Genomic DNA, 15,421 nt, shown 5'->3' on the forward strand with positions numbered 1-15,421 from the left:
ATAAACTAGTGAAAGAAACGACAGCCACAAAGTATGGAGTCACTGCTAGACTGAGAGGCTTGGAAATGAGGACCTGATAGAGACCAACAAACTCAATGTCAAGGCCAGTGTCTTGTTACTACTCAAATTAAATGGAGTACACAGATTAGTATAAATACTATATTTATTAAATATCTTTACAGTTTATTTAAATGTATTTACAGAACTATTCCTGCATAAGTTAAACTTCAGACATCCAATTCAGGTCATTGCCTCTTGGGTAATAAGACAAATAATGATAGTCTCAACAGAAAAAAGCAGCTTATTAGCATACACAAATTCAAACTTGCTTCATTGTTTAGCCATCTTTGCCACAAACTACCTGCTTACAGTTAAAATTTTGACATGGACAACTGCTGATTTTTAACTAAGACCAATTTTGCAAATATTTTTTTTTTAAACAAGTGGAATCCAAATGTTTTCTGTTCCAAATGTTTTATAAGCAGATTTTGGGTTTTTTGCTATTGCAAAATTCGTTAAATGCACAAATGTGATAGATTGGATGCTGTAGCTTCTACCAAAGATAGCTGGTATAAGGTGACAAGGAACCATGAATTTAATCAAAAGTACAAACATTTACAGTTCTAGCCAATCTTGTTTACAGTCTCCAAAATGCTCAAAACTGACTCAGTGAATTCCCACAATTCCTGCCTTGTTACTTGATGTGGTACGTTGGTGGTACTGAAGGTGGTACTGAAGGCTACTGTTCTATCCAGAACAAATGCAACTGATGGGATAAGATACCTGCCCACCATGCAAAGCTTGAGGTCTATTTTCTAAATCTAGTCACAGCCCAACCCCCAGACATACACAACTGGAATGGATTCTTTTGTGATTTAGTACCCATCAACCATGTCAAGCCAGTACAGTAATTCAGGACAAAGAACTTGTTCTCCCAACCTCATTTCTTGTTTCAGTTTTAAGAGCCTATGGACTCTACTGCATATCCATTCGGTAATTTTTTTTTTTTTTTTTTGTGCGCAGGCAGCCTAAGTTCACAGGAAGAAATAAGGTTCTGATATGTTTAGAGTGCACATTTTAAACAGAACAAAATAAAAATTTCAAGCATGTGATAAAAATATTGACTTTTATAATACAGTATTGCTTTATAAATATAGATGGAAAAGCTATAAACTTTACTGGTCTTTGGTGCATCCAGAGAGGGATAAATAATTTGCCATTTGTAAATTAGAAATCCAAATTCTCTTTTGTTATAAAAGTCCACTACACGAGGCAAATGTGTGTGTTTATACTGCTTGACTTAAAGTACAATTAACACATCAAGTTTAGAATTAGACCCACCAAGTGGTATATGTTAGGCACACCCCACAAAGACTTGGGTCCTGTGGCCTGGAAAATTCCAGTATGGGTACCTACACAGCCTCTGACCATTGAGAGTTAGGAGAGTTGTTAAACAGCACTCCAACAGACCCCCAAAGTCATAAAATTAAGTGCATAACACAAAAAGGGCAGGGGGGAAAAAGAGAAAATATTTTGCGTCCCTAATCTACAGGCCAGGTCCAAAGTCAGTTCCCCTGTGAAACTCAATTCTTGTCCCACTGTTTTCAACATCACTGAAACACGTCGTCAATTTCTAATGATCATTTCTCAAAAAATACTAAGTTGATTAAATGAGTTGTGTAAAATACCATCAATCTACCTTTATGAAGACGGTGTCTGATGAGTTTAGATGAGTGCAGAGAAAAGCCAGTGACTTGACCAGCACTGCTCTTACCAGGAATTAAATGTATGCAATGGAAAATTAATACAGAATATACCTGGGTCATAAGGCTCCATGCCTCTGACCAGAAATAATTAAAAACCCAACAAAAGAACTGAAGTTGTCAGTCCAAGTGTAAATGTATTCCTTCCAACAAAACCTTTCTGGATGCAACTTTCTTTACTTTTTAAATACAGAAAGACTGCAAATAGTTTGTGCAAAATAAATACCCTGCCACTTGCCACTCACCCATCTGTGTATTATCACAGCACGATGGGTTCTCATTATTTAAACAGTCCCTCTCCACTCCCTACCCAACCCCCCGATCTCCTTTACCAAATTCTGTTTTGTCAAGTTAGGGTAGTTAAGGCATTCTGACAAGTAATTAAAGGTGATTCAAAATAGATACCTAAACATTATGCCAATTTAGGAATAGTAGATAAATTACTGAACGGCTTACAAATGAATAACTCATTCTTATTATAAATGAAATGCCTGTTACAAGCATGATGCATTGAAATATAGTAATGACATGTACATGGTACATGTTAAACAATTTTAAATAAAACAAGCTTGACAGTTACTCAAATATACAGTACAAATTCACAAAACAAAATCTTTTTAAAACAAGTTGAGGTAACCTCAAACATAAGTTTTAATGCAATAAACCAGGGAGTAAGTATCTCCTTTAGAGAAAGAGACTTTCTATGTTCTCCTCAAGTAGATTCTCATCAGGTTTAATTGCATTCTTATCTATACACCAATGTTACCTGACTTATATATAAAACATGGCTTTAATTTAAGGATTTCTAAGTATATATATTTTTCTACCACCAAGTTAATGAAGGAAAAAAACTGACCCCAAAATATATATCTTTACAGCAGTCGACTTGTACACAAACCTTAAAAATAACTTTGAGCTTGCAGATAATGGAAAAACCGAATATGGGGTAATTTTATAGGAAAACTATACACTGCAAGATGGCTATTTGGAAACTGTAAACATTAAGCTTGATTTGGAAACCCCTAAGTTTCTGTGGAGGGCAAATGCAAATGTCAGGCCATCACTAGACATCTTCCTCGTGGACTCTTGTGCCCATGGTGCTCTTTCACATGGACTCCCTGAATCTGTCTACAGAAGGCAAGGCTACTAACGACAGGTCTAAGACATGAGGGGTAGCATGACCTGATAGGCCAACAAAATTCAAAGTTAGAGCTGTCTATTCTCAACCCTTCAGGCCTGTGGGCCTCGAGCTCTCACATGGGGGAATCATACCAGACAGCTGGGAGGAATTTCAGCTGCAACATTAAATACCTAGGCCTTGAGGAATTTTATAACCTTGAATAATATTCATTAAAAAATTCTGGTAAGGAGTCTCCCCAACCCCTCCTGCAGATAAGCCACCAGCCTGTGATATGCACTAAAATGCTGAAATTTTCATCACAGGAGCACAATTAAGCATCTTTTGAAAACCATGAAACATTTGCATCCATAGAACTAAACTGAATTTCTTTCCAACCTGCAAAAAAAAAAAAGCTCCTAGGATCAAGATTTTATAATCCAGAACAAGGTTTTAGAGCAAAATTATAAGCCCCTGAAAAATAGGAGTTTATAATGAAAACATAAAGTCACACTCGATCATAACACAGACTGTATAGTACACGTGTAACGCATCATTTGATGAGCATGTTTCTAGTAGATGGATCATAACATACAATTTGTGTCAGACTTTTAAAATCCCATTTACACACTGTAATTTTGAATTCACTTTACCAATATTACTCATTTTCAATACTTCAACCGTTTTCAAAAAGTAAGTCATTTTGGCTTTGAAAACATCCATCCCATCATGGAAAGGACAATGTGAAGGCCAATCTTCAAATCTTGATTTTCTTCAAATGTTGCTGGCAGATATGAGCAGTAGAATGACAGTAGTGGTTCTCAACAAGGATCTCAAAAAGACAGGCAAAAGGTTTACATCACTGGCCATTGAGATCAGTGGCAAAGAGACGTGGTCCTGCCAGCAGGATCAGCACACACGGCAGGGGAGAATTTGGGATGATGAAGGGGAGGCAGGAGTCGACACCTAGGCGAGTCAGTCTGTATACTCAGCCACTATTGAGAGAAGGACGGTGATGTCATCTGGCTTTCCACCTACAATGAAAATGAAAATGTATTCATACATTTTAAAACTCAAGAAAAAAATATAAGCCTAAATAAGTAAGTACTAGGAGACAAATAGGTTTGTCAATATACTCTAGTAGAAAAAAGAGAAAAGATTGATAAATAGTTAAAACACACCAAGAAATTACATCTAATTTAATTGAAGCTTTAAAAAAAAATCCTCTCTGCTCCTTTACAATAGAAGCTTTGTTAAAATGGCCACCACCACATCCTCTGTGTATAGCAATCACAATAAAGACAAAATGTTACTAAGATTTATTCTGCCTGACAAGAAAATTCTATGTTCCACCCTCCTGCAATCCTAATTTGGACAAACATACCCGATGTTTTGAAACTAGCTGATAGTCTTGTAGTCTAATCTGGCAAACAGCTATGCCATGTGCTTTTTTCTATTTAATATTTCCGGGACAGCTAAGAAATGCTTTGCGTGTCATAATATTATACCTGCAAGAAGCTGACCAACTCTACAAGTGCTGATATGCTTGCACCAACATGTTATCCAAGCTCAAAGCTGAGCTATTGGCCTGCTCCCAAAGTTACACATTGCTCAGTAGATAGGAAGACTCTAGGCAAGGAGAGTCTTCCCTTTTCAAAACATCCTACAGAGGCAGGTGGGATGAATTGGGAGACTAGGATTGACATATACACACTGCTATGCATAAGACAAACAACTAATGAGAACCTACTGCACAGCACAGGGGAACTCTACTCAGCGCTCTGTGGTGACCTAAATAGGAAGGAAATCCCAAAAAGGGGACATAGGGCTGATTCACTTTGCTGTATGACAGAAACTAACAGAGCACTGTAAAGCAATTAATTACAATTAATAAAAATTAATAAAAAACAAAAAAACTTGCTGTAGCAATTTGGTAGGCAAATACTGTGAATGAGTCCCACTAAAGCCAGAGGAAGGGGGAAGTGAAATGTCAGACTAGTGAAGGGCAGAATGTTTAAACCATTAGCAATGTCCAGGCCCTCCAGGCAGAACTCAGAGGTTTTCTGGGCTCGGGTCCAAGCAGAGCACTGGCAGCGATAAGGGGCTTCAGGTTCCACCTGCCTCTGCAGCCAATGAAGTGCAGCTCTGAAGGGCACCTCTGTAGGGAACACATGCACTTGCTGTCCTCCATTGTTCGGGCCTGCTGACCTTGTTCAAAGTCACTGGCTCACAGCTGGAAGAGGACCCCTCAGCAGTCTCACTCCAGTGCAGCAGCTGGCCTCACACACAGCCCAGAATGCTCCATCCCCTATGTCCCCAATTAGTCCTAATGAAGTTCCCAAAGAATGCTTACCTCTCACATTCAATCCGTTGTCACATGCAAACTGTGCAAAAGGTGACATATAATTTGGGTCATAGGCCAGCTCATGAGCTTGCTCAGCAATGCTTCTTGCCGTCTGTTGTATACTCTCATAATTTGAATTCTAATACAAAAATATGAGGGAGATATTTTTACCAAAATGCCTCACATGATTTCTACATGCAAGTAAACATCACTTTTTAAGACAGTAATATTTATCTAATCATAGTTTCCACCCTTTAAATTTTGTTCCAGTTAGAGAAGACAGTGGAACATAATACCTCGACTAAAATGAACGAGATCACCAGTGCTGCCTGCATAGGACGTCAACGAGAAAGTTCTTTGTGAGGATGGCCTTGGGTCCTGAAGTTTGAATTTTCTTATCTCCCCGGCCCCCTTGAAATTCTTAAGGCATTCTTGCTAAAATGGGATGGGATTGAAGGGACGGATTTTGATAGCATTTTAGGATGACCTCAAAATTCTCCCTGCTTGGGAATGCACCCCTGGCCAAGCTCAGTATGCTTGCTCTCCAAGTAAATGCTGCCAGCTGCCCCACTGAAAAGCCCTCTCTATTCTCCATTTCTTCTCCATGCTTTATTTTTCTTTTTATTTAGCAACAACACTATTTCTATTCTTTCTTTCTCTGTATTCTCTGTCTTCCTCCACTAGAATGTAAGCCCCATAAGGTCAGGGAATGTGTCATTTCTGCCTCTCACTGTTACACACATGGCCCAGTGCCAGCGAGTGTCAGCACCTGGCCTTCCTAAGCTCCACAGACAAAGCATGGTGTTAAGGATTTCTAGCGCGTGGTCTTGGTTCATCCTCACCACGGCCCTACAGAACAGGGTCTTTGAACCGTCCCACCCCTATTTTACAGGTGAGAAAAACGCTGCTAAGAAAGTTTAGAAAACTCAAGGTCATACTGGTCAGTAGTAAAAACATGAGAAAAGATCAATCCCCTCAGGTCAGTACTTCACAAAGCCAGGAGAATATGCAGACTGGCTCTCACTTCCTTCCACTCACTCTCTGGGCCAAGTCTGAACTGGTTTGTTACTGGTGACAGCTCAGATCACATCAAGGCCCCTAGCTGCTTGCTACCCTTGGCTGCTGCCTTAGCTGGCTCTGGTATGATGATTTCCTATCTTTTCCTGCTGGGTTTGTTACGAGACTAAAAAATGAAAAAGATAACCAGCAACCAACACCATTAAATACCATTAAAACACAATTAAAAACACAAGAAATCTCTTATCAGAGTTTTTCCTACCTTTACCACCCTACTAAAGAGAGGCTTGGATGAGAAGCCTCTTTTTTCCTTAAGTTTTCCAATTGTGAATATTTCTGTCTACAACTGTTTAGAACAAGATCAGAACCATTTTCATTTTCCTAAATTCACAAAGTAGTCCTTTCCAAAACTACAAAAAAAGCTTATGCAACTGAATTAATAAAAAAACTCGGCTGTCCAGGGAGGGTCACTGTTTCTAAAGGCCCACCTTTGAGTTAATTACCTTTAACTTTTTTAGCTCCTGAAGGATCATATAGTCAGGCATGTTGTCAAAGAGTCCATCTGTCGCTGTCAGGATAATGTCCCCTAACTGGACATCAAAAGATGTGCTATCAGCGGCATCTGGGCTGTAACAAGGACAGGGTGGGAGCAAAGTCAGCAGAGCCCTTTAGAGATACTGTTAGAAATTTCCAATGGGGACGATGCTACAATATAACGAGGCTTTAAGGAAAACTAATTTATAGTAGCAGTCAACAATAAAAATCACTATTCTGAAATTCCTAACCTCGAAAAAAATTAACTGAAAACTCGGATATAAATCTTTCAAAAGCTCAACAAAAACTATCAAGGAAAACTGAGTCTGATGATTAGTCACATGTGCTCTAAAAGGCGGAAGGGTTCCCTTCTGAGTCAGACACTAAAATGCCTCTAGAATCCTAGTGGAAATGAGTCTTTGTTTCCTAATTCTTTAGTGCCAAATTCCATCCTCTCTTACTCACTTTCCACTCATCAGTTTCCCTGCAGGCTTGAATTTGGAGGCTGTGTTCTAGTGGAATAAATGAGCACTATGGAGGAGCACATGCAAGTCCTATAAGAATTAATTCATGTGAAATATCTACAATGGTATTTCTTACTATAATACTAGTAATTACTGGTGTATTACCAGTAACACCAAATAAATATTAATAAATCACCCTCACTCTGGCAGAGTAAAGACTGTCTCTCTCAGGGCTTACAAAGTTCTCTTCATGCACAGGTTACTTATTTATAAGGGCTCCTGGCACATAATACGTCTTCAAGAAATAGTTAATGAATGAAGAATCACAGTAACTAATCCTCCAATTTGGGTAAAGACTCAATATTGTTAATGAAAAGAACAAGGTACTGTGTGTGTGAGAAAGAAAGATCTATATATACAGGCGCTTCTACATGCAGAGAATAAATCTGGAAGGATTCAAAGAAACATAACTGGCTGCCTCTGAGGACAGGTGGTAGATTTTTCATTACATCTGTGTAAAACTGTTTTTAAAAGATAGAGGGGAGACTTACATGAAGAAAACAGAAGCCCAGGTGGGGAGAAAAAGAGAAATATATTCAAAGAGTTCATGGCTCCCTTGGAGACTGGTTCTCAGCCATTTTGAAAGGCCAGCTCTACCACTTCCAGGCCTCCAAGGTGAGGGAAAGGTGCGATATCTGATAATTTGCCTTAAAACGTGTAATTAGGGAACAAGAGCTAGGAAAAAATTCATACACTGACCCAGAAGGCAGGGGCCAGAACCAAAGCACCTTAAGCCTCACCAAAAAAAAAAAAAAAAAAAACCCTAAATTGTTTAAGTGATGTACTATAAAATTTGTAAAGGGAAAACATAAAAACAAACAGCCTACCCATGCCTGCTGGGGATTTACACTAAGAAAATTTCTAGTTTGTCTTCTGTTGACTGAGGAAAGCAGCACCACACCGAAAAGTTCTGTAACGGGCTTCTGACAAGGAACAAACTAGCTTTCACTTATACATTTATACAATAACATAGCTGTTTTAACAACAACAATAGCTGTTGTCAAAACAGCTATTAAAGGAAATTTGTAAGTTAAGGTTAAAATAATATTTTATAGATAAGAGAGACTGATAACAAAGGATAACAAGCAGCCAAGAGAAGGAAAAAAAAAGACACACACTAAAACAGACTGTAAATTGGTAGAAACCAGGTCGATTTCTTCCATGGAATAAAGAGAAACAATACAAGACAGTGCACATTTGCTTAGTCCTTGGAAGAGAATCAGACTCTAGAAGTTTAGATTAATGACCAGGTTGGCACTGAAGCTCTATTTTATGCTGAGGTCTTTCTTTCCCCAGGAGTGTCTTTTGCTATGCTGTCTGTGAGAGACTCGCTGCCATTGGACAGTTCGTCCTCTTCTCCCAACACTCCCACCCATGAGCTTGGTGTTCCGCCAGCTGCAGTTCTGCCCATTTTGATTGAACATACTGTGCTGCTGGAAACTTTTGACTGCACTGAAACACGAGCTGCAATCACATGCTAGCAAACTGTCTCTGGGCTCCAGGGGAAGCAACCTCCACCTCACTGGCAGGACAGGCCAAGTGCTGCCCTGACCAAACTGTCCCAAAGATAGCGTGTGAGGTGCTGCAGGGGTGCTCTAGCACTGGGAAGCCAAAACAAGGATCAAATAAAGGAAAATGAAAAACACTGTTTCTCCAAAAACTGTTAGCTGAACTTGACATTTACCAAGGTCTTGGGGTTCTGAGTCTGCCTCACTCCAACGTGACTAATATCGATGTGCTACTACAGCCAACTGAAGAAGGGCCTATAATCACATTTTCTTCCAGTTATGGTAATCTGCCTTACTCTGAAAGTAAAAAAAAAAAATGCTTCCCTCTCTGTAGGAGTCAGCAATAAACTTTAGTTGGGTAATATGGAGCACTTATATAATATGCTCATTCTAGTTAAAAGATGGCAGTAATCATCATTTTACCTTAGTTTGGACCTAAGATTTGGCCTAATAAGAACTATTAAGTAGAGACAATCTGTATTTGCTAGGATGCTTCTACTTTTACAACAGGTTCATTACCCATTTTACTACATTTATGAATTGCCAACAATGTTTGTGTCAAACCCTAAAAGGTGGCTAAAGGCAGTGAAATCTGAGACTTAGTATTACTCTGTACTCTGATCTGAGAAAAGATAAACTATAAAAGTTGATTCAAAAAAGTAATGATTGTCCTGGAAAGGTCTTGACAGTTTAAAATGAACTGAGAAGGTGTGGGAAGAAAAAAAAGCACACCTCAAGAGTACCATCAGAGAACATTCCCAAGACCACCTTTAAGTCCATTTCCTGCAAGTTAACTCTGCCTGACAAGATCTGCAAGGACTGAAAGTTCCACTTGATGTACATTATAGGCAGCTCAGAGAATCAGGAAGTTATTCTGATAAATAAAGCAGATGTCTATTTGCATTCTTCCCTAATAACATATGCAAAAACTTGTATATGGCACGGCACACATGACCAATGACTCATTTCTCCAGCACTAGTTAACAAATACAACTGTATGTACCATGTGGTCTTGGTATGAAAAACTGATATTCTGTAAGCTTGAAATAGTATTTTCACAGTCAGGTCAAATTAATAGGTGTTTATCAGAATTCAACTTGGCTGGAAATCAAGTTCAAGCAGAATATCTTTCGATGTCAGACTAAAAGGTCTTCAATGTGTCTTCTCTTCTCACGTGAGAATGGAAAATGCCCATCTCCAACAGCCTAGTTAAGGGGAACGGGAAGGAACCTGTTGGTGAGAGAGGGGAGATTTACCTGTCACTCAAGACAACTCCCTCGGCTTCGGGGGGCGCGATTGAGAGCTGGAATGGAGTGTTGAAGTAATGCTGCTGCTCATCTGATCGGTGCACAACTTCCCCACCCCTGACAACCAGAAAGCCTGAGTCACCCAGGTTTGCTGTGTGTAAGCGGTGGCTAGTTCTGTCCAGCACCACAATGCAGGCAGTACTGCTACCTAGAAACAAAAACAATGTCCATTTATTTTCTCTTCCCAGACTGTCTCTGCATACACATTTTTATCATATCATCCTGAGGAGCAACATACCATAACATGAACCTCCTTTGCCTAATAGTCCTTTCTTAGTTACGGCTCCATACCCATGTCAGTAGTAACCTGATCATGATCAACACAATGGGGAGAGAAAAAGGGATTTATACTACGCATACAAAGTGGGCCACTGATGATCTGGATTCTTCCACTTGCAGAGATAAGAAATAATAAAAATGGCTGGTATTTAACCACATTATTTCATTTCAATAGTGCTATAATCTATGCCAAATTTTCTAAAGGATGTTATTGAGATATTAAGTTTTAATACTTAAATGCCAAAATGAGACTGTCACGTTTCCATGACATTTTTCATTAGTCATTGGCAGAAAGCCTTCCCTGTGAAATTCACTAACATTTAAGACAGGGCACATAACTTCAATTTTTAACGGGATTTCCATCTGCTGAGGTCATGAAGAAATTTTATTGCAGACTCACTGTGGAGTAACAAGACCAAGTTTCACGGGTGGGGAATCAACCTGTTCACTTTACAGAGACTACTAACATTTAGAGGGAACATTCCAAGCAGAAGCTTCTGTGTACCTTTGTAGCACACAGCTCACATGACCTTTCTCAGCCTGAAGTTGGTAATCCACTTAGTGAGATTGCTTTCAAATGCTAAAATTTCAACCTATACCTACAGAAAATGGCAAAATTGAAAAAATAAGCAGTTCAACAACCATGTAAATGGTCTGTAAATATATATATATTTTATTGATCACTGCACTAGTATAGGGAACGTGGTCACTGTCATTCCATGGTGACGAGAGTAAAACTTAAATAAATCTTTCTAAAGGATAATATTGCCCTGAAAAATGTACATCTTTGACCTAGCAATTCCATTTGTGAGGATTTATTATAAGAAAATAGAAACGCAAACAAGACTTAAGTACAAAACACTGTATAAGATCACAAAGAACTGGGAACAACCTCAACATCTAAAATTAAGGGGTTGGTTATATAAATTACAACTCATCCATACAATGGCAGGCTATGCACTATCACATAATACTTAGGAATACAGACTCTAGAGACAGCCTGCCTGCATCTTAATGCTAGCTCTGCCACTTACTAGCTGTGTGACCTGGGACAAATTATGTAACCTGTCTGTGCCTTAGTTTCCCCATCTATAAAAACAGGGATAACAGTAACTACCTCAGAGAGTTGTTTGTAAGATAAAATTAGTTAAATCATGTCAAAGACTTACAACAAATAATAAGTATTTGCTATTTGACAGCAACTAAAATTGTGTGAGAGAAATATATTTGAAAATGAAAGATAAGTTAAATGAAACAAGTAGATTATAAACTCGTATTAAAGTTACCTTTAAAAAGTTATACCAAATATAATGAACTGTACATCAGAAACACCGATATTTACTGTAATCTTTTTTTAAAAAGCACAATATGTAGGCAAAAGCTAACCTGCTAAAATGACAGTTAAAGGGCAAAAAGAAGAAAATAAATAGGCTGTGAAACCAGCTGTGTTAAATCCCAGTGCTCTATCATTTTCTAGCCATGTGACATGGCTGTAGGCAAACCACTTTTTCTCTCTAGGCCTCAGTTTCTTCCTAGCAAAATGGGGAATAAAAGCACCTACAAATCTACCTCATTGGGGCTACTGTGAGCACACAGTAGATTCAATTCCTGTTACTATTATTCTATGCACAAAGAAAAAAGGTCAGGAAGCATAATCACTAAAAAATTAATAGTTTTCTTAATAGATTATAAGTAAGTTTTTGTTAAGTTTCCTTAATGAAGATGTGTCACTTAATTAAAAAACACTTAAATATAAGCATTTGTGACACTGCAATGTTCAGAAATTCTGTTTCCTTGTTATCTACAGTATATGCATGGGTACAAATCTGACACGTTAATGCTAAATTATCTAGTCCCTACCCATTAAATGTCAAAGAAAAGAAAAACAGAGGTATTGTAACTAACTGGTCATGCTATCCGAGAACCTATTCTATAGCTTACATTAGAGCTAAAGTCACCAATTACCCTTCTTTCCTAACCCAATACACAAAAAATCTAATCATTTACATCATTAACAGAACCACCACACAAAAGATCTTCTGAAAGCTGATGGGGTTAATTCAACTGAGAACAAAAAAATGACAGATGAGAAGCACAGTCCTGAAGATGCTGCTGCAGGAAGGACTCATGTTGACTCATTATTACTCACTGACAAACCTAGGCTATCATTTTGCTACCCTTGTGGCAGTAACCCGCTGTGTTAGAATCAAAATGGTCCTCGTGAGTGATAGACAGAGCTTTAACATGCTAAGCAGTGCCAAAGAGGGGAAGCTCGGCCTTACACAATCAACTGGGCCTCTTCAAATTACTGCTGAGTACAGTGGCTCAGGCCCTGACAGTCTAACATAGGGAGAAGAGTTCATCCTTACATGTTTGATGAAGAACAAACAAGCAAAGAAGAAAGAAAAGAGTGCTAAGAACCATGCTGAATATTCAGATGAGCAATCCAGACAGGTCCCCAAGCATATCCCTCATGAAAAAATGGCCCTTACTCTGTAAACTACAGTTAAGCATTCTGAGCAGCAAAGGAAGAAAGGGATAAACTTACAAGGATTAACTCCTCAAATTCTTAAGGTATGTTGGTTTCATAAGACCTAAATCCACTTAAGGGTTTCTGAAGAAATAATAGTTGTAAGATTTTTTTTAAAAGATTATCTAATCTTATAAAGTTATTATTTATAACTACAGCTGAGGTTCAGTAAAACTCAGCAGCCTACCTTTGCCAAAATATACTTGGGTTTTAGTTACAAACAGCTTAGAGATATGTAGCTAAAGTAAGACAGAAGTATACATGTTGTCAAACATAGTAACAAAGGAATATTTCAAAGTGTCTTTTAGGAGAAAGCGGTTAATTGTAACATTTAATGTAAAAAAACCTCTTTCATGTCCTTAAACTTATTCTACTAAGATCTCCAGTTACATGAAGGTAAATAGGGGAAAAAGCAGTTATAAGGAAGAAACTCAGCAAAAAACCCCAAAGCTTTCAAAGCACAAAATGAGGATAGTTGTTATAGGTTGTAATGGTTTATTCCAAGTCACAATAATTTAGTACATGCACTGCAGGGTTGGGGTTGGAGTGGTATTGGCAGAAGACTCACAAGAATGTATAGGAGTCAGGTCCCTGGTATTGTGTCTACAGACTCTCTGTTAGATGGTACCCTGCAATGTGTTGTCTTTTCCCTTAAGATGTTTCTGAGTACTCTAAGAAGCTTTAAGTCACTGCTTTTCACAAAAAAAGATTTATCTAGTTAACATGAAATAAGGAGGTCAGAGGTTAGGTGGTTTGCCTAAAGTCATATGGCAGGCAAGTTGACAGAGAGGTGCTAGAAATAGAATCTAGGATATTTCAAGATACCGGGGAAGTTCAAGATTGCAAGTCTAAAATAGCAGATTAAGACAAAGTAGTATATTGAAACCTCAAGACAAGATTTCTCTTCAGTTAGAAGGAGAACAAGCAGGTTAATCACATCACAGAGAAGACAGAAGCATGATGGAAACAACCCCTTCTTACAAAGGTTTCAAATTGAAGGTAAAATTCTATGAAAATGGAGATTTCCATTTACACTGAAAAGAGAAGGCTGATTTTAAATGTGCCTGGTGACTGGGAGGGGACCTTCTAGTAATCAGAAAGATGCTGGCAATTAGCAGAAACTTAATAACACCCTTTCTGAGAGCCTGCTTAGAAGACTGGGTAAGTGCCCAAGAAACCATTTAACAAACAAATAGAGAAGCTTGGCCAAAGGATGCTTCATTGGCATGCCATATAAACAAACACTACATATTTGTATATTTTCTAATACAAGATTAACAGGGATCTATACAGACTAATGTAACTGCTAACTGCAAGCAATTGGGCAGTCTATCTGCAACCTGAACTCCCCACAGGTAATCAACCGAGTGTTACATGTGGGACCTCAATCCCCTTTCTTCCGCCCTGGGAGAAAATCACTAACCCAACTATACAACCACTTGCTTTTCTTTCTTCTTTTACATTTTAGAACCCCTAAATGATACAGTTTTATGTTTCTGAATTTGAAATTTATGGACTCAGACTGGTGGGTGGTATTCTGCAAAGTCGTCTTTCTCCTCAACAACATGTTCCGAGTACTGCATGCAACCTTAACGCATTCTGTTTCAAACTGCATTTTACTCCTATAAATGACTTTAAGGTTGTTCCCAGTTTTCTGCTATTATAAATGAGGTTACTATGAACATTCTTGTACCCATCTCTTGATATGCAAGAGCTTCTTGCACATGGATGTGCAAGAGCTTCTCTAGTTCAAGGTAAAGACCCAGAAGTTGAACTCTTGGGGCATATTATCTATTCATGTTTAACTTTATTCTTTAATTCTAAACTGTTTTCCAAAGTGGCTGTACTTATCTCACACAGTATTAAGTATTCTGGTGTAGCCTATAGCTTCTCCATCAAACTGTTTAACAGGAAGAGCCTTGGATAAACAGTTGGGCCGTAAGTGATTTTCTTGGTTTTGTTGTTAACCACCTCCTGGGCTTCTTTAAATGTTAGTTGCTCGGTTGTGTCTGACTCTTTGCAAGCCCACCAGGCTCCTGTGTCCATGGGATTCTCTGGCAAGAATACTGGAGTGGACAGCCATTGCCTTCTCCAGGGGATCTTCCAAACCCAGGGATCAAATCTGGGTCTCCAGCATTGCAGGCAGATTCTTTACTGTCTGAACCACCAGGGGGGGTTTCTTTAGAGAGGAAAACACATGGGATATGTACTTACCAAGCAAAGGTACTTTATTTTGCAGCAACTCACAGTAGCTTGTGGTGAGGATACCAATGGGATTACTCGGGACAAACCGTCCTTCTTTTACTAACCGTTCACATGTTCGCATTAAAGTCCCTGAGAACTGAGAAGGATCAACACCATAGTCTCTCCATCCTCCTACACCATCTGCAACCCCTAAAAAAAAAAAAAAAAAAAATTACATTCAAAAGATAGTCCTAATGAGTGTCTCAGGAATTCTTACTCCGGCTTTCTATTACTAATTTTACTACATGCTAGTA

The 15,421-nt window shown here is 38.6% G+C and overlaps 1 protein-coding gene across 1 annotated transcript in view; it reads right to left on the minus strand.

The window, feature by feature from the left end:
• Window positions 1-145: 145 nt before the first annotated feature.
• PPTC7 (protein phosphatase targeting COQ7) overlaps window positions 146-15,421 on the minus strand; it is a 43,433-nt gene continuing 28,157 nt past the window's right edge. Inside the window, exons 2-6 of the mRNA XM_040250727.1 lie at window positions 15,138-15,317; window positions 10,064-10,262; window positions 6,745-6,868; window positions 5,234-5,363; window positions 146-3,914 (exon numbers count right to left, since the gene is read on the minus strand). Of these exons, the coding sequence (XP_040106661.1) occupies window positions 3,856-3,914; window positions 5,234-5,363; window positions 6,745-6,868; window positions 10,064-10,262; window positions 15,138-15,317 (692 nt within the window). The 3' untranslated portion in view covers window positions 146-3,855. The remainder of the gene's footprint in view (window positions 3,915-5,233; window positions 5,364-6,744; window positions 6,869-10,063; window positions 10,263-15,137; window positions 15,318-15,421) is intronic.

Source organism: Oryx dammah, unplaced genomic scaffold (genome assembly GCF_014754425.2).
Source record: "Oryx dammah isolate SB20612 unplaced genomic scaffold, SCBI_Odam_1.1 HiC_scaffold_12, whole genome shotgun sequence".
NCBI lineage: Eukaryota > Metazoa > Chordata > Mammalia > Artiodactyla > Bovidae > Oryx > Oryx dammah.